At 56.2% G+C, this 26,231-nt stretch overlaps 1 protein-coding gene across 2 annotated transcripts; it reads left to right on the forward strand.

Moving 5' to 3' along the window:
• On the forward strand, window positions 1-26,231 carry LOC148813410 (uncharacterized). Of its 2 annotated transcripts, XM_088908371.1 has the most exons (9): window positions 1-110; window positions 13,318-13,353; window positions 20,738-20,860; window positions 21,636-21,686; window positions 22,699-22,746; window positions 24,226-24,327; window positions 25,085-25,150; window positions 25,243-25,320; window positions 26,075-26,231. In XM_088908371.1, exons 1-9 carry the CDS (start codon window positions 17-19, stop codon window positions 26,146-26,148), a joined length of 672 nt encoding a protein of 223 aa, XP_088764497.1. In that variant the 5' UTR covers window positions 1-16; the 3' UTR covers window positions 26,149-26,231. The 2 variants fall into 2 exon arrangements, with proteins under 2 accessions (XP_088764497.1, XP_088764498.1); XM_088908372.1 differs by lacking the exon at window positions 22,699-22,746.

Below are 26,231 nucleotides of genomic sequence, written 5' to 3' on the forward strand. Positions count from 1 at the left end.
TCCAGGACGAGCTGTCATGACGCGGGCCGCCGGGCTCTCCGTTGCCCTCTTCCTCCTGCTCCTCCTGCCCCCCGCTGGGGCCGGCGCGGACAGCGACTCCGACAGCGAGGGTAAGTGGCCCCGGTCTCCGAGACCTGGGAGGGGGGCGGGGGGGGTTGCTCAAGGGCTCAAGGTAGTACAGGTGGGGGCTGTTCGTCCCTAGACCCCCCCCCAGATTGCGGAGAGACCGTTGCCCCCCCCTGTTAGTCTGGGCGCCGCGCGCGGCCGCCCCCCCCCCCCCCCGGGTGGATGGAGGGTGCGTGCTTTAGAACGAGCCGTTTGGTTTCTGAGTGAAGTGCCGCCCGAATCCGCAGCGTTAGGACGGTTGCAGGTTACGAAACCGCTGAAATGCAGGTTTGCAACACTTCCCCCCCCCCCCGTCTCTCCGCTGGTGCCGGTGCTGGATTCAGCACGAGAGGCACGAGCCCCCCTGTCAGGGGGCCATCTGTCACGGCCTTGCGCAAGGGGGGGGAGAGGAGGCAGGGTGGGGGCAGTGCTGTGAGAGAGCGCAGAGCTCCTGGAGACTCGTTGGTCGTTGGTGGCTCTCTGCAGGCTCCACTTCCTGTACTGTGCCGTGGTGAGGCCCGGTGTCAGAGGATCGATGGGAGAGGGACTACTTTGTTTCTTTCAGATAAGTCAGAGTCTCCAGGGGTCTTTAAAGCAGGGCTGTCCAGTCCTGGTCCTGGAGGGGTCAGTGTGTGTGTGTGTGTCTGCAGAGTCTCCAGGGGTCTTTAAAGCAGGGCTGTCCAGTCCTGGTCCTGGAGGGGTCAGTGTGTGTGTGTGTGTCTGCAGAGTCTCCAGGGGTCTTTAAAGCAGGGCTGTCCAGCCCTGGTCCTGGAGGGGTCAGTGTGTGTGTGTCTGCAGAGTCTCCAGGGGTCTTTAAAGCAGGGCTGTCCAGTCCTGGTCCTGGAGGGGTCAGTGTGTGTGTGTGTGTGTGTGTGTGTCTGCAGAGTCTCCAGGGGTCTTTAAAGCAGGGCTGTCCAGTCCTGGTCCTGGAGGGGTCAGTGTGTGTGTGTGTGTCTGCAGAGTCTCCAGGGGTCTTTAAAGCAGGGCTGTCCAGTCCTGGTCCTGGAGGGGTCAGTGTGTGTGTGTGTGTCTGCAGAGTCTCCAGGGGTCTTTAAAGCAGGGCTGTCCAGTCCTGGTCCTGGAGGGGTCAGTGTGTGTGTGTGTCTGCAGAGTCTCCAGGGGTCTTTAAAGCAGGGCTGTCCAGCCCTGGTCCTGGAGGGGTCAGTGTGTGTGTGTGTGTCTGCAGAGTCTCCAGGGGTCTTTAAAGCAGGGCTGTCCAGTCCTGGTCCTGGAGGGGTCAGTGTGTGTGTGTGTCTGCAGAGTCTCCAGGGGTCTTTAAAGCAGGGCTGTCCAGTCCTGGTCCTGGAGGGGTCAGTGTGTGTGTGTGTGTCTGCAGAGTCTCCAGGGGTCTTTAAAGCAGGGCTGTCCAGCCCTGGTCCTGGAGGGGTCAGTGTGTGTGTGTGTGTGTGTGTGTCTGCAGAGTCTCCAGGGGTCTTTAAAGCAGGGCTGTCCAGTCCTGGTCCTGGAGGGGTCAGTGTGTGTGTGTGTGTCTGCAGAGTCTCCAGGGGTCTTTAAAGCAGGGCTGTCCAGTCCTGGTCCTGGAGGGGTCAGTGTGTGTGTGTGTGTGTGTCTGCAGAGTCTCCAGGGGTCTTTAAAGCAGGGCTGTCCAGTCTGGTCCTGGAGGGGTCAGTGTGTGTGTGTGTGTGTGTCTGCAGAGTCTCCAGGGGTCTTTAAAGCAGGGCTGTCCAGTCTGGTCCTGGAGGGGTCAGTGTGTGTGTGTGTGTGTGTCTGCAGAGTCTCCAGGGGTCTTTAAAGCAGGGCTGTCCAGTCCTGGTCCTGGAGGGGTCAGTGTGTGTGTGTGTGTCTGCAGAGTCTCCAGGGGTCTTTAAAGCAGGGCTGTCCAGTCCTGGTCCTGGAGGGGTCAGTGTGTGTGTGTGTGTGTGTGTCTGCAGAGTCTCCAGGGGTCTTTAAAGCAGGGCTGTCCAGTCCTGGTCCTGGAGGGGTCAGTGTGTGTGTGTGTCTGCAGAGTCTCCAGGGGTCTTTAAAGCAGGGCTGTCCAGTCCTGGTCCTGGAGGGGTCAGTGTGTGTGTGTCTGCAGAGTCTCCAGGGGTCTTTAAAGCAGGGCTGTCCAGTCCTGGTCCTGGAGGGGTCAGTGTGTGTGTGTGTGTCTGCAGAGTCTCCAGGGGTCTTTAAAGCAGGGCTGTCCAGTCCTGGTCCTGGAGGGGCCAGTGTGTGTGTGTGTCTGCAGAGTCTCCAGGGGTCTTTAAAGCAGGGCTGTCCAGTCCTGGTCCTGGAGGGGAGGGGGGCTGATGACCTAGCAGATCACTCTGTGACCGTGCTGAGTAGAGAGACAATATCACAGCCTGTTCCTCATACAAGCAGCTGGTACTCCCTGTCGAGCATCTGCAGCAGCTGACTCCTCTCTGTCTTGGCTGCATGCAGACAGCAGAATTTTGCAAAAAAGAAATTGTGGCTCATGCAGGAAGATACTCAAGTCGTGAGAGAAATTAGATACTGTGCGTTCAGCCCTGATTTTGGGGCCAATGTTTTCAAATGGCTGTAGTGACGATTGCTTTGTTTCTATTATTTGGCCAGCAGCCATATCCCCCTGCAGCTCCCAGCTGGCAGCCCCCACTGGAGCCCCAGCAGGTGGGAGCCTGGCCAGTACCTGGAGGGGAGACTCCTGGGAAAAACTAAGGCTGCTGCTGGAAGAGGTGTTAGTGGGGGCCAGCAGGGGGCGCTCTCACCCTGCGGTCTGTGTGGGTCCTGATGCCCCAGTATCGTGACGGGGGACACTGGACTGTAAGAAGGCGCCGTCCTTCGGATGAGACGTCAAACCGAGGTCCTGGACTCGGAGGGCTGTCTGTGGGGAGTCTACATGTTCTCCCGGTGTTGGCCTGAGTTTCCACCAGGTGGTCCGGCTTCCTCCCGCAGTCCAGAGCCGGGCTGGTGGGTGACTTGGCTTCTGGGAGAACTGGGCTCTGGTGTGAGTCTGTGTCTGTGATGGACTGGTGTGAGTAGGGCCAGCAGGGGGCGCTCTCACCCTGCGGTCCATGTGGGTCCTGATGCCCCAGTATAGTGACGGGGGACACTGGACTGTAAACAGGTGCCGTCCTTCGGATGAGACGTCAAACCGAGGTCCTGACTCTCTGTGCTCATTAACACTCCCGGGGTGTCTCTGGAGAAGAGTAGGGGTGTCACCCCAGTGTCCTGGCCTGATTCCCCCCCCTGGTCTTGACCCATCATGGCCTCCTAATCACCCCCCTCTCTGAACTGGCTCCATCCCTCTGCTCTCCTCCCCACTGAGAGCTGCTGTGTGCTGAGCGGACTGGAGCATCATCCAGGTGGGGGCTGCACACTGGGGGGGGCTGGAGGGGATCCCCCTGACCTGGGAAGAGCTCTGAGGGGAGGGTCCAGAAAAGCGCTATATAAGTGTAAGCAATTATTATTATTATTATTATTATTATTATTACTTTGTTTCTTTCATATGGCCCGGAAGAGGACCGCGAGTCTTGCAGACAGCGATGTCAGGAAGGTAAAAACATGTTTATTTTCACTTCATGCTTTGAACTTTCATAGACCAAGCCTAGAAGAACAGGTTTAGAAAATTGTTGTGGGGGTGTCGTTCCATGCAGAGGCTTGAACGAATCTCCTTCTCCTCTTTCAGTACTGTGTAAGACAGGGCTGTCCAGTCCTGGTCCTGGAGGGGTCAGTGTGTGTGTGTGTGTCTGCAGAGTCTCCAGGGGTCTTTAAAGCAGGGCTGTCCAGTCCTGGTCCTGGAGGGGTCAGTGTGTGTGTGTGTCTGCAGAGTCTCCAGGGGTCTTTAAAGCAGGGCTGTCCAGTCCTGGTCCTGAAGGGGTCAGTGTGTGTGTGTGTCTGCAGAGTCTCCAGGGGTCTTTAAAGCAGGGCTGTCCAGTCCTGGTCCTGGAGGGGTCAGTGTGTGTGTGTGTGTGTGTGTGTGTGTCTGCAGAGTCTCCAGGGGTCTTTAAAGCAGGGCTGTCCAGTCCTGGTCCTGGAGGTGTCAGTGTGTGTGTGTGTGTCTGCAGAGTCTCCAGGGGTCTTTAAAGCAGGGCTGTCCAGCCCTGGTCCTGGAGGGGTCAGTGTGTGTGTGTGTGTCTGCAGAGTCTCCAGGGGTCTTTAAAGCAGGGCTGTCCAGTCCTGGTCCTGGAGGGGTCAGTGTGTGTGTGTGTGTCTGCAGAGTCTCCAGGGGTCTTTAAAGCAGGGCTGTCCAGTCCTGCTCCTGGAGGGGTCAGTGTGTGTGTGTGTGTCTGCAGAGTCTCCAGGGGTCTTTAAAGCAGGGCTGTCCAGTCCTGGTCCTGGAGGGGTCAGTGTGTGTGTGTGTGTGTGTGTGTGTGTGTGTCTGCAGAGTCTCCAGGGGTCTTTAAAGCAGGGCTGTCCAGTCCTGGTCCTGGAGGGGTCAGTGTGTGTGTGTGTCTGCAGAGTCTCCAGGGGTCTTTAAAGCAGGGCTGTCCAGTCTGGTCCTGGAGGGGTCAGTGTGTGTGTGTGTGTGTGTGTGTGTGTGTCTGCAGAGTCTCCGGGGTTCTTTAAAGCAGGGCTGTCCAGTCCTGGTCCTGGAGGGGTCAGTGTGTGTGTGTCTGCAGAGTCTCCGGGGTTCTTTAAAGCAGGGCTGTCCAGTCCTGGTCCTGGAGGGGTCAGTGTGTGTGTGTCTGCAGAGTCTCCAGGGGTCTTTAAAGCAGGGCTGTCCAGTCCTGGTCCTGGATGGGTCAGTGTGTGTATGTGTGTCTGCAGAGTCTCCAGGGGTCTTTAAAGCAGCGCTGTCCAGTCTTGGTCCTGGAGGGGTCAGTGTGTGTGTGTGTGTGTGTGTGTGTGTGTGTCTGCAGAGTCTCCAGGGGTCTTTAAAGCAGGGCTGTCCAGTCTGGTCCTGGAGGGGTCAGTGTGTGTGTGTGTGTGTGTGTGTGTGTCTGCAGAGTCTCCAGGGGTCTTTAAAGCAGGGCTGTCCAGTCCTGGTCCTGGAGGGGTCAGTGTGTGTGTGTGTGTCTGCAGAGTCTCCAGGGGTCTTTAAAGCAGGGCTGTCCAGTCCTGGTCCTGGAGGGGTCAGTGTGTGTGTGTCTGCAGAGTCTCCAGGGGTCTTTAAAGCAGGGCTGTCCAGTCCTGGTCCTGGAGGGGTCAGTGTGTGTGTGTGTGTGTGTGTGTGTGTCTGCAGAGTCTCCAGGGGTCTTTAAAGCAGGGCTGTCCAGTCCTGGTCCTGGAGGGGTCAGTGTGTGTGTGTGTCTGCAGAGTCTCCAGGGGTCTTTAAAGCAGGGCTGTCCAGTCCTGGTCCTGGAGGGGCCAGTGTGTGTGTGTGTGTGTGTGTGTGTCTGCAGAGTCTCCAGGGGTCTTTAAAGCAGGGCTGTCCAGTCCTGGTCCTGGAGGGGTCAGTGTGTGTGTGTGTGTCTGCAGAGTCTCCAGGGGTCTTTAAAGCAGGGCTGTCCAGTCCTGGTCCTGGAGGGGTCAGTGTGTGTGTGTGTCTGCAGAGTCTCCAGGGGTCTTTAAAGCAGGGCTGTCCAGTCCTGGTCCTGGAGGGGCCAGTGTGTGTGTGTGTGTGTGTGTGTGTCTGCAGAGTCTCCAGGGGTCTTTAAAGCAGGGCTGTCCAGTCCTGGTCCTGGAGGGGTCAGTGTGTGTGTGTGTGTGTCTGCAGAGTCTCCAGGGGTCTTTAAAGCAGGGCTGTCCAGTCCTGGTCCTGGAGGGGTCAGTGTGTGTGTGTGTCTGCAGAGTCTCCAGGGGTCTTTAAAGCAGGGCTGTCCAGTCCTGTTCCTGGAGGGGTCAGTGTGTGTGTGTCTGCAGAGTCTCCAGGGGTCTTTAAAGCAGGGCTGTCCAGTCTGGTCCTGGAGGGGTCAGTGTGTGTGTGTGTGTGTGTGTGTGTGTGTGTCTGCAGAGTCTCCAGGGGTCTTTAAAGCAGGGCTGTCCAGTCCTGGTCCTGGAGGGGTCAGTGTGTGTGTGTGTCTGCAGAGTCTCCAGGGGTCTTTAAAGCAGGGCTGTCCAGTCTGGTCCTGGAGGGGTCAGTGTGTGTGTGTGTGTGTGTGTGTGTGTGTGTGTGTGTCTGCAGAGTCTCCAGGGGTCTTTAAAGCAGGGCTGTCCAGTCCTGGTCCTGGAGGGGTCAGTGTGTGTGTGTGTCTGCAGAGTCTCCAGGGGTCTTTAAAGCAGGGCTGTCCAGTCCTGGTCCTGGAGGGGTCAGTGTGTGTGTGTCTGCAGAGTCTCCAGGGGTCTTTAAAGCAGGGCTGTCCAGTCCTGGTCCTGGAGGGGTCAGTGTGTGTGTGTCTGCAGAGTCTCCAGGGGTCTTTAAAGCAGGGCTGTCCAGTCTGGTCCTGGAGGGGTCAGTGTGTGTGTGTGTGTGTGTGTCTGCAGAGTCTCCAGGGGTCTTTAAAGCAGGGCTGTCCAGTCCTGGTCCTGGAGGGGTCAGTGTGTGTGTGTCTGCAGAGTCTCCAGGGGTCTTTAAAGCAGGGCTGTCCAGTCCTGGTCCTGGAGGGGCCAGTGTGTGTGTGTGTGTGTGTGTGTGTGTCTGCAGAGTCTCCAGGGGTCTTTAAAGCAGGGCTGTCCAGTCCTGGTCCTGGAGGGGTCAGTGTGTGTGTGTGTGTGTCTGCAGAGTCTCCAGGGGTCTTTAAAGCAGGGCTGTCCAGTCCTGGTCCTGGAGGGGTCAGTGTGTGTGTGTGTCTGCAGAGTCTCCAGGGGTCTTTAAAGCAGGGCTGTCCAGTCCTGTTCCTGGAGGGGTCAGTGTGTGTGTGTCTGCAGAGTCTCCAGGGGTCTTTAAAGCAGGGCTGTCCAGTCTGGTCCTGGAGGGGTCAGTGTGTGTGTGTGTGTGTGTGTGTGTGTCTGCAGAGTCTCCAGGGGTCTTTAAAGCAGGGCTGTCCAGTCCTGGTCCTGGAGGGGTCAGTGTGTGTGTGTGTCTGCAGAGTCTCCAGGGGTCTTTAAAGCAGGGCTGTCCAGTCTGGTCCTGGAGGGGTCAGTGTGTGTGTGTGTGTGTGTGTGTGTGTGTGTGTCTGCAGAGTCTCCAGGGGTCTTTAAAGCAGGGCTGTCCAGTCCTGGTCCTGGAGGGGTCAGTGTGTGTGTGTGTCTGCAGAGTCTCCAGGGGTCTTTAAAGCAGGGCTGTCCAGTCCTGGTCCTGGAGGGGTCAGTGTGTGTGTGTCTGCAGAGTCTCCAGGGGTCTTTAAAGCAGGGCTGTCCAGTCCTGGTCCTGGAGGGGTCAGTGTGTGTGTGTCTGCAGAGTCTCCAGGGGTCTTTAAAGCAGGGCTGTCCAGTCCTGGTCCTGGAGGGGTCAGTGTGTGTGTGTGTCTGCAGAGTCTCCAGGGGTCTTTAAAGCAGGGCTGTCCAGTCTGGTCCTGGAGGGGTCAGTGTGTGTGTGTGTCTGCAGAGTCTCCAGGGGTCTTTAAAGCAGGGCTGTCCAGTCTGGTCCTGGAGGGGTCAGTGTGTGTGTGTGTGTGTGTGTGTGTGTGTGTCTGCAGAGTCTCCGGGGTTCTTTAAAGCAGGGCTGTCCAGTCCTGGTCCTGGAGGGGTCAGTGTGTGTGTGTCTGCAGAGTCTCCGGGGTTCTTTAAAGCAGGGCTGTCCAGTCCTGGTCCTGGAGGGGTCAGTGTGTGTGTGTCTGCAGAGTCTCCAGGGGTCTTTAAAGCAGGGCTGTCCAGTCCTGGTCCTGGATGGGTCAGTGTGTGTATGTGTGTCTGCAGAGTCTCCAGGGGTCTTTAAAGCAGCGCTGTCCAGTCTTGGTCCTGGAGGGGTCAGTGTGTGTGTGTGTGTGTGTGTGTGTGTGTGTGTCTGCAGAGTCTCCAGGGGTCTTTAAAGCAGGGCTGTCCAGTCTGGTCCTGGAGGGGTCAGTGTGTGTGTGTGTGTGTGTGTGTGTCTGCAGAGTCTCCAGGGGTCTTTAAAGCAGGGCTGTCCAGTCCTGGTCCTGGAGGGGTCAGTGTGTGTGTGTGTGTCTGCAGAGTCTCCAGGGGTCTTTAAAGCAGGGCTGTCCAGTCCTGGTCCTGGAGGGGTCAGTGTGTGTGTGTCTGCAGAGTCTCCAGGGGTCTTTAAAGCAGGGCTGTCCAGTCCTGGTCCTGGAGGGGTCAGTGTGTGTGTGTGTGTGTGTGTGTCTGCAGAGTCTCCAGGGGTCTTTAAAGCAGGGCTGTCCAGTCCTGGTCCTGGAGGGGTCAGTGTGTGTGTGTGTCTGCAGAGTCTCCAGGGGTCTTTAAAGCAGGGCTGTCCAGTCCTGGTCCTGGAGGGGCCAGTGTGTGTGTGTGTGTGTGTGTCTGCAGAGTCTCCAGGGGTCTTTAAAGCAGGGCTGTCCAGTCCTGGTCCTGGAGGGGTCAGTGTGTGTGTGTGTGTCTGCAGAGTCTCCAGGGGTCTTTAAAGCAGGGCTGTCCAGTCCTGGTCCTGGAGGGGTCAGTGTGTGTGTGTGTCTGCAGAGTCTCCAGGGGTCTTTAAAGCAGGGCTGTCCAGTCCTGGTCCTGGAGGGGCCAGTGTGTGTGTGTGTGTGTGTGTGTCTGCAGAGTCTCCAGGGGTCTTTAAAGCAGGGCTGTCCAGTCCTGGTCCTGGAGGGGTCAGTGTGTGTGTGTGTGTGTCTGCAGAGTCTCCAGGGGTCTTTAAAGCAGGGCTGTCCAGTCCTGGTCCTGGAGGGGTCAGTGTGTGTGTGTGTCTGCAGAGTCTCCAGGGGTCTTTAAAGCAGGGCTGTCCAGTCCTGTTCCTGGAGGGGTCAGTGTGTGTGTGTCTGCAGAGTCTCCAGGGGTCTTTAAAGCAGGGCTGTCCAGTCTGGTCCTGGAGGGGTCAGTGTGTGTGTGTGTGTGTGTGTGTGTGTGTCTGCAGAGTCTCCAGGGGTCTTTAAAGCAGGGCTGTCCAGTCCTGGTCCTGGAGGGGTCAGTGTGTGTGTGTGTCTGCAGAGTCTCCAGGGGTCTTTAAAGCAGGGCTGTCCAGTCTGGTCCTGGAGGGGTCAGTGTGTGTGTGTGTGTGTGTGTGTGTGTGTGTGTCTGCAGAGTCTCCAGGGGTCTTTAAAGCAGGGCTGTCCAGTCCTGGTCCTGGAGGGGTCAGTGTGTGTGTGTGTCTGCAGAGTCTCCAGGGGTCTTTAAAGCAGGGCTGTCCAGTCCTGGTCCTGGAGGGGTCAGTGTGTGTGTGTCTGCAGAGTCTCCAGGGGTCTTTAAAGCAGGGCTGTCCAGTCCTGGTCCTGGAGGGGTCAGTGTGTGTGTGTCTGCAGAGTCTCCAGGGGTCTTTAAAGCAGGGCTGTCCAGTCTGGTCCTGGAGGGGTCAGTGTGTGTGTGTGTGTGTGTCTGCAGAGTCTCCAGGGGTCTTTAAAGCAGGGCTGTCCAGTCCTGGTCCTGGAGGGGTCAGTGTGTGTGTGTCTGCAGAGTCTCCAGGGGTCTTTAAAGCAGGGCTGTCCAGTCCTGGTCCTGGAGGGGCCAGTGTGTGTGTGTGTGTGTGTGTGCTGCAGAGTCTCCAGGGGTCTTTAAAGCAGGGCTGTCCAGTCCTGGTCCTGGAGGGGTCAGTGTGTGTGTGTGTGTGTCTGCAGAGTCTCCAGGGGTCTTTAAAGCAGGGCTGTCCAGTCCTGGTCCTGGAGGGGTCAGTGTGTGTGTGTGTCTGCAGAGTCTCCAGGGGTCTTTAAAGCAGGGCTGTCCAGTCCTGTTCCTGGAGGGGTCAGTGTGTGTGTGTCTGCAGAGTCTCCAGGGGTCTTTAAAGCAGGGCTGTCCAGTCTGGTCCTGGAGGGGTCAGTGTGTGTGTGTGTGTGTGTGTGTCTGCAGAGTCTCCAGGGGTCTTTAAAGCAGGGCTGTCCAGTCCTGGTCCTGGAGGGGTCAGTGTGTGTGTGTGTCTGCAGAGTCTCCAGGGGTCTTTAAAGCAGGGCTGTCCAGTCTGGTCCTGGAGGGGTCAGTGTGTGTGTGTGTGTGTGTGTGTGTGTCTGCAGAGTCTCCAGGGGTCTTTAAAGCAGGGCTGTCCAGTCCTGGTCCTGGAGGGGTCAGTGTGTGTGTGTGTCTGCAGAGTCTCCAGGGGTCTTTAAAGCAGGGCTGTCCAGTCCTGGTCCTGGAGGGGTCAGTGTGTGTGTGTCTGCAGAGTCTCCAGGGGTCTTTAAAGCAGGGCTGTCCAGTCCTGGTCCTGGAGGGGTCAGTGTGTGTGTGTCTGCAGAGTCTCCAGGGGTCTTTAAAGCAGGGCTGTCCAGTCCTGGTCCTGGAGGGGTCAGTGTGTGTGTGTGTCTGCAGAGTCTCCAGGGGTCTTTAAAGCAGGGCTGTCCAGTCTGGTCCTGGAGGGGTCAGTGTGTGTGTGTGTGTGTGTGTGTGTGTATGTCTGCAGAGTCTCCAGAGGTCTTTAAAGCAGGGCTGTCCAGTCCTGGTCCTGGAGGGGTCAGTGTGTGTGTGTGTCTGCAGAGTCTCCAGGGGTCTTTAAAGCAGGGCTGTCCAGTCCTGGTCCTGGAGGGGTCAGTGTGTGTGTGTGTCTGCAGAGTCTCCAGGGGTCTTTAAAGCAGGGCTGTCCAGTCCTGGTCCTGGAGGGGTCAGTGTGTGTGTGTATCTGCAGAGTCTCCAGGGGTCTTTAAAGCAGGGCTGTCCAGTCCTGGTCCTGGAGGGGTCAGTGTGTGTGTGTGTCTGCAGAGTCTCCAGGGGTCTTTAAAGCAGGGCTGTCCAGTCCTGGTCCTGGAGGGGCCAGTGTGTGTGTGTGTGTGTCTGCAGAGTCTCCAGGGGTCTTTAAAGCAGGGCTGTCCAGTCCTGGTCCTGGAGGGGTCAGTGTGTGTGTGTGTGTGTCTGCAGAGTCTCCAGGGGTCTTTAAAGCAGAGCTGTCCAGTCCTGGTCCTGGAGGGGTCAGTGTGTGTGTGTGTCTGCAGAGTCTCCAGGGGTCTTTAAAGCAGGGCTGTCCAGTCCTGGTCCTGGAGGGGTCAGTGTGTGTGTGTCTGCAGAGTCTCCAGGGGTCTTTAAAGCAGGGCTGTCCAGTCTGGTCCTGGAGGGGTCAGTGTGTGTGTGTGTGTGTGTGTGTGTGTCTGCAGAGTCTCCAGGGGTCTTTAAAGCAGGGCTGTCCAGTCCTGGTCCTGGAGGGGTCAGTGTGTGTGTGTGTCTGCAGAGTCTCCAGGGGTCTTTAAAGCAGGGCTGTCCAGTCTGGTCCTGGAGGGGTCAGTGTGTGTGTGTGTGTGTGTGTGTGTGTGTGTCTGCAGAGTCTCCAGGGGTCTTTAAAGCAGGGCTGTCCAGTCCTGGTCCTGGAGGGGTCAGTGTGTGTGTGTGTCTGCAGAGTCTCCAGGGGTCTTTAAAGCAGGGCTGTCCAGTCTGGTCCTGGAGGGGTCAGTGTGTGTGTGTGTGTGTGTGTGTCTGCAGAGTCTCCAGGGGTCTTTAAAGCAGGGCTGTCCAGTCCTGGTCCTGGAGGGGTCAGTGTGTGTGTGTGTGTCTGCAGAGTCTCCAGGGGTCTTTAAAGCAGGGCTGTCCAGTCCTGGTCCTGGAGGGGTCAGTGTGTGTGTGTGTGTGTCTGCAGAGTCTCCAGGGGTCTTTAAAGCAGGGCTGTCCAGTCTGGTCCTGGAGGGGTCAGTGTGTGTGTGTGTGTGTGTGTCTGCAGAGTCTCCAGGGGTCTTTAAAGCAGGGCTGTCCAGTCTGGTCCTGGAGGGGTCAGTGTGTGTGTGTGTGTGTGTCTGCAGAGTCTCCAGGGGTCTTTAAAGCAGGGCTGTCCAGTCCTGGTCCTGGAGGGGTCAGTGTGTGTGTGTGTGTCTGCAGAGTCTCCAGGGGTCTTTAAAGCAGGGCTGTCCAGTCCTGGTCCTGGAGGGGTCAGTGTGTGTGTGTGTGTGTGTGTCTGCAGAGTCTCCAGGGGTCTTTAAAGCAGGGCTGTCCAGTCCTGGTCCTGGAGGGGTCAGTGTGTGTGTGTGTCTGCAGAGTCTCCAGGGGTCTTTAAAGCAGGGCTGTCCAGTCCTGGTCCTGGAGGGGTCAGTGTGTGTGTGTCTGCAGAGTCTCCAGGGGTCTTTAAAGCAGGGCTGTCCAGTCCTGGTCCTGGAGGGGTCAGTGTGTGTGTGTGTGTCTGCAGAGTCTCCAGGGGTCTTTAAAGCAGGGCTGTCCAGTCCTGGTCCTGGAGGGGCCAGTGTGTGTGTGTGTCTGCAGAGTCTCCAGGGGTCTTTAAAGCAGGGCTGTCCAGTCCTGGTCCTGGAGGGGAGGGGGGCTGATGACCTAGCAGATCACTCTGTGACCGTGCTGAGTAGAGAGACAATATCACAGCCTGTTCCTCATACAAGCAGCTGGTACTCCCTGTCGAGCATCTGCAGCAGCTGACTCCTCTCTGTCTTGGCTGCATGCAGACAGCAGAATTTTGCAAAAAAGAAATTGTGGCTCATGCAGGAAGATACTCAAGTCGTGAGAGAAATTAGATACTGTGCGTTCAGCCCTGATTTTGGGGCCAATGTTTTCAAATGGCTGTAGTGACGATTGCTTTGTTTCTATTATTTGGCCAGCAGCCATATCCCCCTGCAGCTCCCAGCTGGCAGCCCCCACTGGAGCCCCAGCAGGTGGGAGCCTGGCCAGTACCTGGAGGGGAGACTCCTGGGAAAAACTAAGGCTGCTGCTGGAAGAGGTGTTAGTGGGGGCCAGCAGGGGGCGCTCTCACCCTGCGGTCTGTGTGGGTCCTGATGCCCCAGTATCGTGACGGGGGACACTGGACTGTAAGAAGGCGCCGTCCTTCGGATGAGACGTCAAACCGAGGTCCTGGACTCGGAGGGCTGTCTGTGGGGAGTCTGCATGTTCTCCCGGTGTTGGCCTGAGTTTCCACCAGGTGGTCCGGCTTCCTCCCGCAGTCCAGAGCCGGGCTGGTGGGTGACTTGGCTTCTGGGAGAACTGGGCTCTGGTGTGAGTCTGTGTCTGTGATGGACTGGTGTGAGTAGGGCCAGCAGGGGGCGCTCTCACCCTGCGGTCCATGTGGGTCCTGATGCCCCAGTATAGTGACGGGGGACACTGGACTGTAAACAGGTGCCGTCCTTCGGATGAGACGTCAAACCGAGGTCCTGACTCTCTGTGCTCATTAACACTCCCGGGGTGTCTCTGGAGAAGAGTAGGGGTGTCACCCCAGTGTCCTGGCCTGATTCCCCCCCCTGGTCTTGACCCATCATGGCCTCCTAATCACCCCCCTCTCTGAACTGGCTCCATCCCTCTGCTCTCCTCCCCACTGAGAGCTGCTGTGTGCTGAGCGGACTGGAGCATCATCCAGGTGGGGGCTGCACACTGGGGGGGGCTGGAGGGGATCCCCCTGACCTGGGAAGAGCTCTGAGGGGAGGGTCCAGAAAAGCGCTATATAAGTGTAAGCAATTATTATTATTATTATTATTATTATTATTATTACTTTGTTTCTTTCATATGGCCCGGAAGAGGACCGCGAGTCTTGCAGACAGCGATGTCAGGAAGGTAAAAACATGTTTATTTTCACTTCATGCTTTGAACTTTCATAGACCAAGCCTAGAAGAACAGGTTTAGAAAATTGTTGTGGGGGTGTCGTTCCATGCAGAGGCTTGAACGAATCTCCTTCTCCTCTTTCAGTACTGTGTAAGACAGGGCTGTCCAGTCCTGGTCCTGGAGGGGTCAGTGTGTGTGTGTGTGTCTGCAGAGTCTCCAGGGGTCTTTAAAGCAGGGCTGTCCAGTCCTGGTCCTGGAGGGGTCAGTGTGTGTGTGTGTCTGCAGAGTCTCCAGGGGTCTTTAAAGCAGGGCTGTCCAGTCCTGGTCCTGAAGGGGTCAGTGTGTGTGTGTGTCTGCAGAGTCTCCAGGGGTCTTTAAAGCAGGGCTGTCCAGTCCTGGTCCTGGAGGGGTCAGTGTGTGTGTGTGTGTGTGTGTGTGTGTCTGCAGAGTCTCCAGGGGTCTTTAAAGCAGGGCTGTCCAGTCCTGGTCCTGGAGGTGTCAGTGTGTGTGTGTGTGTCTGCAGAGTCTCCAGGGGTCTTTAAAGCAGGGCTGTCCAGCCCTGGTCCTGGAGGGGTCAGTGTGTGTGTGTGTGTCTGCAGAGTCTCCAGGGGTCTTTAAAGCAGGGCTGTCCAGTCCTGGTCCTGGAGGGGTCAGTGTGTGTGTGTGTGTCTGCAGAGTCTCCAGGGGTCTTTAAAGCAGGGCTGTCCAGTCCTGCTCCTGGAGGGGTCAGTGTGTGTGTGTGTGTCTGCAGAGTCTCCAGGGGTCTTTAAAGCAGGGCTGTCCAGTCCTGGTCCTGGAGGGGTCAGTGTGTGTGTGTGTGTGTGTGTGTGTGTCTGCAGAGTCTCCAGGGGTCTTTAAAGCAGGGCTGTCCAGTCCTGGTCCTGGAGGGGTCAGTGTGTGTGTGTGTCTGCAGAGTCTCCAGGGGTCTTTAAAGCAGGGCTGTCCAGTCTGGTCCTGGAGGGGTCAGTGTGTGTGTGTGTGTGTGTGTGTGTGTCTGCAGAGTCTCCGGGGTTCTTTAAAGCAGGGCTGTCCAGTCCTGGTCCTGGAGGGGTCAGTGTGTGTGTGTCTGCAGAGTCTCCGGGGTTCTTTAAAGCAGGGCTGTCCAGTCCTGGTCCTGGAGGGGTCAGTGTGTGTGTGTCTGCAGAGTCTCCAGGGGTCTTTAAAGCAGGGCTGTCCAGTCCTGGTCCTGGATGGGTCAGTGTGTGTATGTGTGTCTGCAGAGTCTCCAGGGGTCTTTAAAGCAGCGCTGTCCAGTCCTGGTCCTGGAGGGGTCAGTGTGTGTGTGTGTGTGTGTGTGTGTGTGTGTGTGTCTGCAGAGTCTCCAGGGGTCTTTAAAGCAGGGCTGTCCAGTCTGGTCCTGGAGGGGTCAGTGTGTGTGTGTGTGTGTGTGTGTGTGTGTGTCTGCAGAGTCTCCAGGGGTCTTTAAAGCAGGGCTGTCCAGTCCTGGTCCTGGAGGGGTCAGTGTGTGTGTGTGTGTCTGCAGAGTCTCCAGGGGTCTTTAAAGCAGGGCTGTCCAGTCCTGGTCCTGGAGGGGTCAGTGTGTGTGTGTCTGCAGAGTCTCCAGGGGTCTTTAAAGCAGGGCTGTCCAGTCCTGGTCCTGGAGGGGTCAGTGTGTGTGTGTGTGTGTGTGTGTGTGTGTGTGTCTGCAGAGTCTCCAGGGGTCTTTAAAGCAGGGCTGTCCAGTCCTGGTCCTGGAGGGGTCAGTGTGTGTGTGTGTGTGTGTGTGTGTGTGTGTGTCTGCAGAGTCTCCAGGGGTCTTTAAAGCAGGGCTGTCCAGTCCTGGTCCTGGAGGGGTCAGTGTGTGTGTGTGTCTGCAGAGTCTCCAGGGGTCTTTAAAGCAGGGCTGTCCAGTCCTGGTCCTGGAGGGGCCAGTGTGTGTGTGTGTGTGTGTGTGTGTCTGCAGAGTCTCCAGGGGTCTTTAAAGCAGGGCTGTCCAGTCCTGGTCCTGGAGGGGTCAGTGTGTGTGTGTGTGTCTGCAGAGTCTCCAGGGGTCTTTAAAGCAGGGCTGTCCAGTCCTGGTCCTGGAGGGGTCAGTGTGTGTGTGTGTCTGCAGAGTCTCCAGGGGTCTTTAAAGCAGGGCTGTCCAGTCCTGGTCCTGGAGGGGCCAGTGTGTGTGTGTGTGTGTGTGTGTGTGTGTCTGCAGAGTCTCCAGGGGTCTTTAAAGCAGGGCTGTCCAGTCCTGGTCCTGGAGGGGTCAGTGTGTGTGTGTGTGTGTCTGCAGAGTCTCCAGGGGTCTTTAAAGCAGGGCTGTCCAGTCCTGGTCCTGGAGGGGTCAGTGTGTGTGTGTGTCTGCAGAGTCTCCAGGGGTCTTTAAAGCAGGGCTGTCCAGTCCTGTTCCTGGAGGGGTCAGTGTGTGTGTGTCTGCAGAGTCTCCAGGGGTCTTTAAAGCAGGGCTGTCCAGTCTGGTCCTGGAGGGGTCAGTGTGTGTGTGTGTGTGTGTGTGTGTGTGTGTGTCTGCAGAGTCTCCAGGGGTCTTTAAAGCAGGGCTGTCCAGTCCTGGTCCTGGAGGGGTCAGTGTGTGTGTGTGTCTGCAGAGTCTCCAGGGGTCTTTAAAGCAGGGCTGTCCAGTCTGGTCCTGGAGGGGTCAGTGTGTGTGTGTGTGTGTGTGTGTGTGTGTGTCTGCAGAGTCTCCAGGGGTCTTTAAAGCAGGGCTGTCCAGTCCTGGTCCTGGAGGGGTCAGTGTGTGTGTGTGTCTGCAGAGTCTCCAGGGGTCTTTAAAGCAGGGCTGTCCAGTCCTGGTCCTGGAGGGGTCAGTGTGTGTGTGTCTGCAGAGTCTCCAGGGGTCTTTAAAGCAGGGCTGTCCAGTCCTGGTCCTGGAGGGGTCAGTGTGTGTGTGTCTGCAGAGTCTCCAGGGGTCTTTAAAGCAGGGCTGTCCAGTCTGGTCCTGGAGGGGTCAGTGTGTGTGTGTGTGTGTGTGTCTGCAGAGTCTCCAGGGGTCTTTAAAGCAGGGCTGTCCAGTCCTGGTCCTGGAGGGGTCAGTGTGTGTGTGTCTGCAGAGTCTCCAGGGGTCTTTAAAGCAGGGCTGTCCAGTCCTGGTCCTGGAGGGGCCAGTGTGTGTGTGTGTGTGTGTGTGTGTCTGCAGAGTCTCCAGGGGTCTTTAAAGCAGGGCTGTCCAGTCCTGGTCCTGGAGGGGTCAGTGTGTGTGTGTGTGTGTCTGCAGAGTCTCCAGGGGTCTTTAAAGCAGGGCTGTCCAGTCCTGGTCCTGGAGGGGTCAGTGTGTGTGTGTGTCTGCAGAGTCTCCAGGGGTCTTTAAAGCAGGGCTGTCCAGTCCTGTTCCTGGAGGGGTCAGTGTGTGTGTGTCTGCAGAGTCTCCAGGGGTCTTTAAAGCAGGGCTGTCCAGTCTGGTCCTGGAGGGGTCAGTGTGTGTGTGTGTGTGTGTGTGTGTGTGTCTGCAGAGTCTCCAGGGGTCTTTAAAGCAGGGCTGTCCAGTCCTGGTCCTGGAGGGGTCAGTGTGTGTGTGTGTCTGCAGAGTCTCCAGGGGTCTTTAAAGCAGGGCTGTCCAGTCTGGTCCTGGAGGGGTCAGTGTGTGTGTGTGTGTGTGTGTGTGTCTGCAGAGTCTCCAGGGGTCTTTAAAGCAGGGCTGTCCAGTCCTGGTCCTGGAGGGGTCAGTGTGTGTGTGTGTCTGCAGAGTCTCCAGGGGTCTTTAAAGCAGGGCTGTCCAGTCCTGGTCCTGGAGGGGTCAGTGTGTGTGTGTCTGCAGAGTCTCCAGGGGTCTTTAAAGCAGGGCTGTCCAGTCCTGGTCCTGGAGGGGTCAGTGTGTGTGTGTCTGCAGAGTCTCCAGGGGTCTTTAAAGCAGGGCTGTCCAGTCCTGGTCCTGGAGGGGTCAGTGTGTGTGTGTGTCTGCAGAGTCTCCAGGGGTCTTTAAAGCAGGGCTGTCCAGTCTGGTCCTGGAGGGGTCAGTGTGTGTGTGTGTGTGTGTGTATGTCTGCAGAGTCTCCAGAGGTCTTTAAAGCAGGGCTGTCCAGTCCTGGTCCTGGAGGGGTCAGTGTGTGTGTGTGTCTGCAGAGTCTCCAGGGGTCTTTAAAGCAGGGCTGTCCAGTCCTGGTCCTGGAGGGGTCAGTGTGTGTGTGTGTCTGCAGAGTCTCCAGGGGTCTTTAAAGCAGGGCTGTCCAGTCCTGGTCCTGGAGGGGTCAGTGTGTGTGTGTATCTGCAGAGTCTCCAGGGGTCTTTAAAGCAGGGCTGTCCAGTCCTGGTCCTGGAGGGGTCAGTGTGTGTGTGTGTCTGCAGAGTCTCCAGGGGTCTTTAAAGCAGGGCTGTCCAGTCCTGGTCCTGGAGGGGCCAGTGTGTGTGTGTGTGTGTGTGTGTGTGTCTGCAGAGTCTCCAGGGGTCTTTAAAGCAGGGCTGTCCAGTCCTGGTCCTGGAGGGGTCAGTGTGTGTGTGTGTGTGTCTGCAGAGTCTCCAGGGGTCTTTAAAGCAGAGCTGTCCAGTCCTGGTCCTGGAGGGGTCAGTGTGTGTGTGTGTCTGCAGAGTCTCCAGGGGTCTTTAAAGCAGGGCTGTCCAGTCCTGGTCCTGGAGGGGTCAGTGTGTGTGTGTCTGCAGAGTCTCCAGGGGTCTTTAAAGCAGGGCTGTCCAGTCTGGTCCTGGAGGGGTCAGTGTGTGTGTGTGTGTGTGTGTGTGTGTGTGTGTCTGCAGAGTCTCCAGGGGTCTTTAAAGCAGGGCTGTCCAGTCCTGGTCCTGGAGGGGTCAGTGTGTGTGTGTGTCTGCAGAGTCTCCAGGGGTCTTTAAAGCAGGGCTGTCCAGTCTGGTCCTGGAGGGGTCAGTGTGTGTGTGTGTGTGTGTGTGTGTGTCTGCAGAGTCTCCAGGGGTCTTTAAAGCAGGGCTGTCCAGTCCTGGTCCTGGAGGGGTCAGTGTGTGTGTGTGTCTGCAGAGTCTCCAGGGGTCTTTAAAGCAGGGCTGTCCAGTCCTGGTCCTGGAGGGGTCAGTGTGTGTGTGTCTGCAGAGTCTCCAGGGGTCTTTAAAGCAGGGCTGTCCAGTCCTGGTCCTGGAGGGGTCAGTGTGTGTGTGTCTGCAGAGTCTCCAGGGGTCTTTAAAGCAGGGCTGTCCAGTCCTGGTCCTGGAGGGGTCAGTGTGTGTGTGTGTCTGCAGAGTCTCCAGGGGTCTTTAAAGCAGGGCTGTCCAGTCTGGTCCTGGAGGGGTCAGTGTGTGTGTGTGTGTGTGTGTGTGTATGTCTGCAGAGTCTCCAGAGGTCTTTAAAGCAGGGCTGTCCAGTCCTGGTCCTGGAGGGGTCAGTGTGTGTGTGTGTCTGCAGAGTCTCCAGGGGTCTTTAAAGCAGGGCTGTCCAGTCCTGGTCCTGGAGGGGTCAGTGTGTGTGTGTGTCTGCAGAGTCTCCAGGGGTCTTTAAAGCAGGGCTGTCCAGTCCTGGTCCTGGAGGGGTCAGTGTGTGTGTGTATCTGCAGAGTCTCCAGGGGTCTTTAAAGCAGGGCTGTCCAGTCCTGGTCCTGGAGGGGTCAGTGTGTGTGTGTGTGTGTCTGCAGAGTCTCCAGGGGTCTTTAAAGCAGGGCTGTCCAGTCCTGGTCCTGGAGGGGTCAGTGTGTGTGTGTGTGTCTGCAGAGTCTCCAGGGGTCTTTAAAGCAGGGCTGTCCGGTCCTGGTCCTGGAGGGGTCAGTGTGTGTGTGTCTGCAGAGTCTCCAGGGGTCTTTAAAGCAGGGCTGTCCAGTCCTGGTCCTGGAGGGGTCAGTGTGTGTGTGTGTGTGTGTCTGCAGAGTCTCCGGGGGTCTTTAAAGCAGGGCTGTCCAGTCCTGGTCCTGGAGGGGTCAGTGTGTGTGTGTGTCTGCAGAGTCTCCAGGGGTCTTTAAAGCAGGGCTGTCCAGTCCTGGTCCTGGAGGGGTCAGTGTGTGTGTGTGTGTGTCTGCAGAGTCTCCAGGGGTCTTTAAAGCAGGGCTGTCCAGTGCTGGTCCTGGAGGGGTCAGTGTGTGTGTGTCTGCAGAGTCTCCAGGGGTCTTTAAAGCAGGGCTGTCCAGTCCTGGTCCTGGAGGGGTCAGTGTGTGTGTGTGTGTGTCTGCAGAGTCTCCGGGGGTCTTTAAAGCAGGGCTGTCCAGTCCTGGTCCTGGAGGGGTCAGTGTGTGTGTGTGTCTGCAGAGTCTCCAGGGGTCTTTAAAGCAGGGCTGTCCAGTCCTGGTCCTGGAGGGGTCAGTGTGTGTGTGTGTCTGCAGAGTCTCCAGGGGTCTTTAAAGCAGGGCTGTCCAGTCCCGGTCCTGGAGGGGTCAGTGTGTGTGTGTCTGCAGAGTCTCCAGGGGTCTTTAAAGCAGGGCTGTCCAGTCTTGGTCCTGGAGGGGTCAGTGTGTGTGTCTGCAGAGTCTCCAGGGGTCTTTAAAGCAGGGCTGTCCAGTCCTGGTCCTGGAGGGGTCAGTGTGTGTGTGTGTGTGTCTGCAGAGTCTCCGGGGGTCTTTAAAGCAGGGCTGTCCAGTCCTGGTCCTGGAGGGGTCAGTGTGTGTGTGTGTCTGCAGAGTCTCCAGGGGTCTTTAAAGCAGGGCTGTCCAGTCCTGGTCCTGGAGGGGTCAGTGTGTGTGTGTGTCTGCAGAGTCTCCAGGGGTCTTTAAAGCAGGGCTGTCCAGTCCTGGTCCTGGAGGGGTCAGTGTGTGTGTGTCTGCAGAGTCTCCAGGGGTCTTTAAAGCAGGGCTGTCCAGTCTTGGTCCTGGAGGGGTCAGTGTGTGTGTCTGCAGAGTCTCCAGGGGTCTTTAAAGCAGGGCTGTCCAGTCCTGGTCCTGGAGGGGTCAGTGTGTGTGTCTGCAGAGTCTCCAGGGGTCTTTAAAGCAGGGCTGTCCAGTCCTGGTCCTGGAGGGGTCAGTGTGTGTGTGTGTCTGCAGAGTCTCCAGGGGTCTTTAAAGCAGGGCTGTCCAGTCCTGGTCCTGAAGGGGTCAGTGTGTGTGTGTGTCTGCAGAGTCTCCAGGGGTCTTTAAAGCAGGGCTGTCCAGTCCTGGTCCTGGAGGGGTCAGTGTGTGTGTGTGTGTGTGTGTGTGTGTCTGCAGAGTCTCCAGGGGTCTTTAAAGCAGCGCTGTCCAGTCCTGGTCCTGGAGGGGTCAGTGTGTGTGTGTCTGCAGAGTCTCCAGGGGTCTTTAAAGCAGGGCTGTCCAGTCCTGGTCCTGAAGGGGTCAGTGTGTGTGTGTGTCTGCAGAGTCTCCAGGGGTCTTTAAAGCAGGGCTGTCCAGTCCTGGTCCTGGAGGGGATCTAGCATGCGTTATTAAAACCAGGGTCTGTGAAGGTCTACTCAGTGACGGTGCCGAGCACAGTGAGTACGGGGTAAGAGCGCAGAGCTGCTGGTGGCGGTGGCGGCCGTGCGGATCCTCTGAGGGCAGGAAATGCGCCCCAGTTTCCGGTGTGGTGTGAGGTTGTGATGCCGAGGGCAGCCGTGGGCTGTCGCGGCTGACACGAGCCCCGCTTCGCTTTCTCCTCCCAGGCCCGGCGAGCAAGAGCAACAAGAAACACGGTACAAAATGCTGTGACAAAAAACCCCACTGTGGCTGCAAAACTACAACCACAGCTCCCAGCACGGGCGGAGCCGCCGCCAGCCCCACTCCAGGTGAGGTGACCTTTCGTTCATGAGTCATCCGCAACGAGCTCCACAGGGATCCATCGGCACTGCATGGGGGGGGTCAGTCGCAGCTGGCCAACCATGAGTTATCCACGACTAGTGACGCTGTAATGCATAGGCACTGCACGTACGCTGTGCTCTCAAGACAGCTGGATGGGAAGCCGGTATGGTTGAAGCCGATACCCTGGCGTCTCTCCAGACACAGCTGGGTGAGCTCCTCCAGTCAGGACAGGAGGCTCTTCTGTACACAGAGAGGGGTGGGGGTGGGGAACAAGCTGCCCAGCCTGTGTGGTTGAAGCCGATACCCTGGCTTCTCTCCAGACACAGCTGGGTGAGCTCCTCCAGTCAGGACAGGAGGCTCTTCTGTACACAGAGGGTGGCGGGGGTGGGGAACAAGCTGCCCAGTCCGTGTGGTTGAAGCCGATACCCTGGCTTCTCTCCAGACACAGCTGGGTGAGCTCCTCCAGTCAGGACAGGAGGCTCTACTGTACACAGAGGGTGGTGGGGGTGGGGAACAAGCTGCCCAGCCCTGTGGTTGAAGCCGATACCCTGGCTCCTCTCCAGACACAGCTGGGTGAAATCCTTGTATAAGTTACCTACTAACTCCCAGACAGGCCGAACGGCTTGCAACTTTTCTGTAGTTCTTACTGTTGTCCATTAGGGCCGCTGCTCTCTAAAACAAAGCCTGAGTCTCCACCTTGTGGTGGAAAGTGGGATTGTGGGTTTTCCGGTCTCTCTTCACCGATCATCTGCTTGTTTTCAGTATCGGCTACTTGTTGCCCCGGCCCCTCCCTGTTCACAACCGGCAGTCACGGTGAGTACGGGTTCGAGCAAGCGCCTCCTCTGCGCCATCGGGGAAAGTTGTCCCGGATTTTAGAGTTCATGGTTTATATGAGAAAAAAAGTGTTCCTGTGCTCTAAGCAATGCCGAGAATAGCGTAGCAAGAAGAGGAGACACTAATCTACACAAAGGGTGGTGGGGGTGGGGAACAAGCCGCCCAGCCCTTTGGTTGAAGCCGATACCCTGGCTTTTCTCCAGACACAGCTGGGTGAGCTCCTCCAGTCAGGACAGGAGGCTCTTCTGTACACAGAGGGTGGCGGGGGTGGGGAACAAGCCACCCAGCCCTGTGGTTGAAACCGATACCCTGGCTTCTCTCCAGACACAGCTGGGTGAGCTCCTCCAGTCAGGACAGGAGGCTCTTCTGTACACAGAGGGGGGTGGGGGTGGGGAACAAGCTGCCCAGCCCTGTGGTTGAAGCCGATACCCTGGCTTCTCTCCAGACACAGCTGGGTGAGCTCCTGAGTTACCAGCTACCAAACGGGCTGGATCCATGGAACCGTTTTCTTGATAAGAATCTACTGCCATTAAAAGTGTACAATAGTTACCCGACAAAAAAAAAAACGGTTTCTGGAGCTGAACATCCTTACCGGGAGCTGCACAGATAGTAAGACGAGGTCAAAATAAATGTGGCTGTATAAGTACTGAATCTCTGGAATATCAGTTTTGCCCTGCAGGGGTAGGGCTGTTGCTCACGGGACGTGTTGGTGTTTTGTAGGCTTCTGCAGAGCTTTATGCAGTGTATTTATGACAAATGAAGTCAAGGTCTTCCACATGTATGCTAAAAAAAACCCCCACAGGAACAATTTTTCATTGATTTGGTTGTTTGCCAGTTGTTCATAAATCAAAAGATCCAGAGGGCGTTTCGATTTTTCTCCTATAATAGTGTGTTTTTGGGCTGCAAAAACGTCATTCATGATTTGACACGCATCCTTTCCCCTGCTGCGTTCTGAAACGCGGCGGCGATGTCGTTTCCTGTCCCGCTCCAGGGTCCCTGACCAGCGGAGCAAACCCTGCTCCCGGCAGTCCTACATCCCGTGAGTATCCTGGAGCGGAGGAAACGGAGCCTTCAATTCCGGGCTGGGGGGTCGGTCGTGACGTCTCACCTTTCAGGCCTCACTGAACACTGTAGGGGTCCGGGAGGGGATGATAGTGTTGAGGGAACTGAGAGATATCGCTCCTTTCAGGCCTCACTGAACACAGGCTGTAGGGGTTCGGGAGGGAGGGGATGATAGTGTTGAGGGAACTGAGAGATATAGCTCCTTTCAGACCTCACTGAACACTGTTGTGGTCCAGGAGGGGATGATAGTGTTGAGGGAACTGAGAGATATCGCTCCTTTCAGGCCTCACTGAACACAGGCTGTAGGGGTTCAGGAGGGAGGGGATGATAGTGTTGAGGGAACTGAGAGATATAGCTCCTTTCAGACCTCACTGAACACTGTTGTGGTCCAGGAGGGGATGATAGTGTTGAGGGAACTGAGAGATATCGCTCCTTTCAGGCCTCACTGAACACAGGCTGTAGGGGTTCGGGAGGGAATGATAGTGTTGGGGGAACTGAGAGATATAGCTCCTTTCAGGCCTCACTGAACACTGTTGTGGTCCAGGAGGGGATAATAGTGTTGAGGGAACTGAGAGATATCGCTCCTTTCAGGCCTCACTGAACACAGGCTGTAGGGGTTCAGGAGTGAGAGAATAGTGTTGAGGTGACTGAGAGATATAGCTCCTTTCAGGCCTCACTGAACACTGTAGGGGTCCAGGAGGGGATGATAGTGTTGAGGGAACTGAGAGATATCGCTCCTTTCAGGCCTCAGTGAACACAGGCTGTAGGGGTTCAGGAGTGAGATAATAGTGTTGAGGTGACTGAGAGATATAGCTCCTTTCAGGCCTCACTGAACACTGTAGGGGTCCAGGAGGGGATGATAGTGTAGAGGGAACTGAGAGATATCGCTCCTTTCAGGCCTCACTGAACACAGGCTGTAGGGGTTCGGGAGGGAGGGGATGATAGTGTTGAGGTAACTGAGCGATATAGCTCCTTTCAGGCCTCACTGAACACTGTTGTGGTCCAGGAGGGGATAATAGTGTTGAGGGAACTGAGAGATATCGCTCCTTTCAGGCCTCACTGAACACAGGCTGTAGGGGTTCGGGAGGGAATGATAGTTGAGGTGACTGAGAGATATCGCTCCTTTCAGGCCTCACTGAACACAGGCTGTAGGGGTTCAGGAGTGAGAGAATAGTGTTGAGGTGACTGAGAGATATAGCTCCTTTCAGGCCTCACTGAACACTGTAGGAGTTAAGGAGGAGATAATAGTGTTGAGGGAACTGAGAGATATACAGTAGCTCCTTTGAGGCCTCAGTGAACACTGTAGGGGTTAAGGAGGGGATAACAGTGTTGAGGGAACTGAGAGATATCTCTGCCCATAAGCTCACTGAAGAACGAGCCGCCCGGCGCCGTGCTGTGTAAAAGACAGCACAGCGCGCGGTCAGGGCGCTCAGGGTGCACTGCGCTGTTCCCGCAGAGAGGGCGGCGATCTCCGCCTCGCTGGGGACCGGCGTGCTGCTGCTGCTCCTCCTGGCTCTGCTGGGGGCGCTGTGGCACCGGAGGAAGACCCGCGAGAAAGGTAGCCGCGCTCCCGTCTGGTCTCTGCCCCTCTCCCGATGAGGATGAGGTCTTGTGTGTGACTGCCAGCGTCGACCGTCAGGAGCGAACCTGTGTGATGATGATGATGATGATGATGAGGTCTTGTGTGTGACTGCCAGCGTCGACCGACAGTAGTGAACCTGTGTGATGATGATGATGATGAGGATGAAGTCTTGTTTGTGACTGCCAGCGTCGACCGTCAGTAGCGAACCTGTGTGATGATGATGATGATGATGATGAGGTCTTGTGTGTGACTACCAGTGTCGACCGACAGTAGTGAACCTGTGTGATGATGATGATGATGAGGTCTTGTTTGTGACTACCAGCGTCGACCGTCAGTAGCGAGCCTGTGTGATGATGATGATGATGATGATGAGGTCTTGTGTGTGACTGCCAGCGTCGACCGACAGTAGTGAACCTGTGTGATGATGATGATGAGGTCTTGTTTGTGACTGCCAGCGTCGACCGACAGTAGTGAACCTGTGTGATGATGATGATGATGAGGATGAAGTCTTGTTTGTGACTGCCAGCGTCGACCGACAGTAGTGAACCTGTGTGACGATGATGATGATGAGGTCTTGTTTGTGACTGCCAGCGTCGACCATCAGGAGCGAACCTGTGTGGCGATGATGATGATGAGGTCTTGTTTGTGACTGCCAGCGTCGACCGTCAGTAGCGAACCTGTGTGGTGAGGATAAGGATGCTGATGCTGATGAAGTCTTGTTCGTTCTTACCAGAGTCGGCTGTCCGTATCGAACCCGGTTACGTTCTGGCCCAGGCCCCGCAGCAGGTGGCAGGAACAGGTGAGCACCCCCCCACACACGTGTGCTTTCCCAAACGGACGGCCCGCTGGCGCCGACCCTTCTGACCTCTCCTCGTCCTTCGCCACTCGCAGGGCGGCAGGCCAGACCCGAGCACCTGTATGAAGAAGTCGGGGATCCCGGCTCCAGAGGCGTCCGTGAGCAGAGCGCAGGTGTGGTCAGATGAACAGATGTTCGCAGCCTGCAGGGCCCTGTTATAGTAGTAATTGTAATGACAACAGTAATAATAATGACCACAGTAATAGCATCAGTGATAGCAATACATGTAATAACAGCAGTACTAGCAGCAATAATGATAGTAATAAACACAGTTTTAACAACAGCGGTAGTAATAACTGTAATAACAGTACTAGCAGCAATAATGATAGTAATAAACACAGTTATAACAACAGCGGTAGTAATAACTCTAATAACAGTACTAGCAGCAATAATGATAGTAATAAACACAGTTATAACAACAGCGATAGTAATAACTGTAATAATAGTTCTAGCAGTAATAATGATAGTAATAAACACAGTTATAACAACAGTGATAGTAAGAACTGTAATAACAGTAACTAGCAGCAATAATGATAGTAACAAACACAGTAATAACAACAGCGATAGTAATAACTAATAACAGCACCAGCACCAATAATAATAATGACCACAGTAATAGCATCAGTGATAGTAATACATGTAATAACAACAGTACTAGCAGCAATAATGATAATAATAAACACAGTTATAACAACAGCGATAGTAATAACTGTAATAACAACAGTACTAGCAGCAATAACTACAGTAATAAACACTTATAACAACATGGATTGTAATAATAACTGTTATAATAGTAATTAAAACTGTAGTAGCAGTAGTAATAAAGGCGATGGTAACCGTGGCGGATGTCTTCTCTGTCGCTGCTAGACGCGGTGGCCAGGATCGGATCGGAATATGCTCTGGCCCAGGCCCCCGAAGATCCCAGCAGCGGGCGGGACTGACTCTTTCCCTGTGCCCGGCTGTGCGGAGCTCTCCTCGCGTGTGTGTGTCCTGTGATGGACTGGTGTCCTGTCCAGTGTGTGTG

Source organism: Atractosteus spatula (assembly GCF_055471065.1).
Source record: "Atractosteus spatula isolate fAtrSpa1 chromosome 10 unlocalized genomic scaffold, fAtrSpa1.hap1 SUPER_10_unloc_1, whole genome shotgun sequence".
Classification (NCBI taxonomy): Eukaryota; Metazoa; Chordata; class Actinopteri; order Semionotiformes; family Lepisosteidae; genus Atractosteus; species Atractosteus spatula.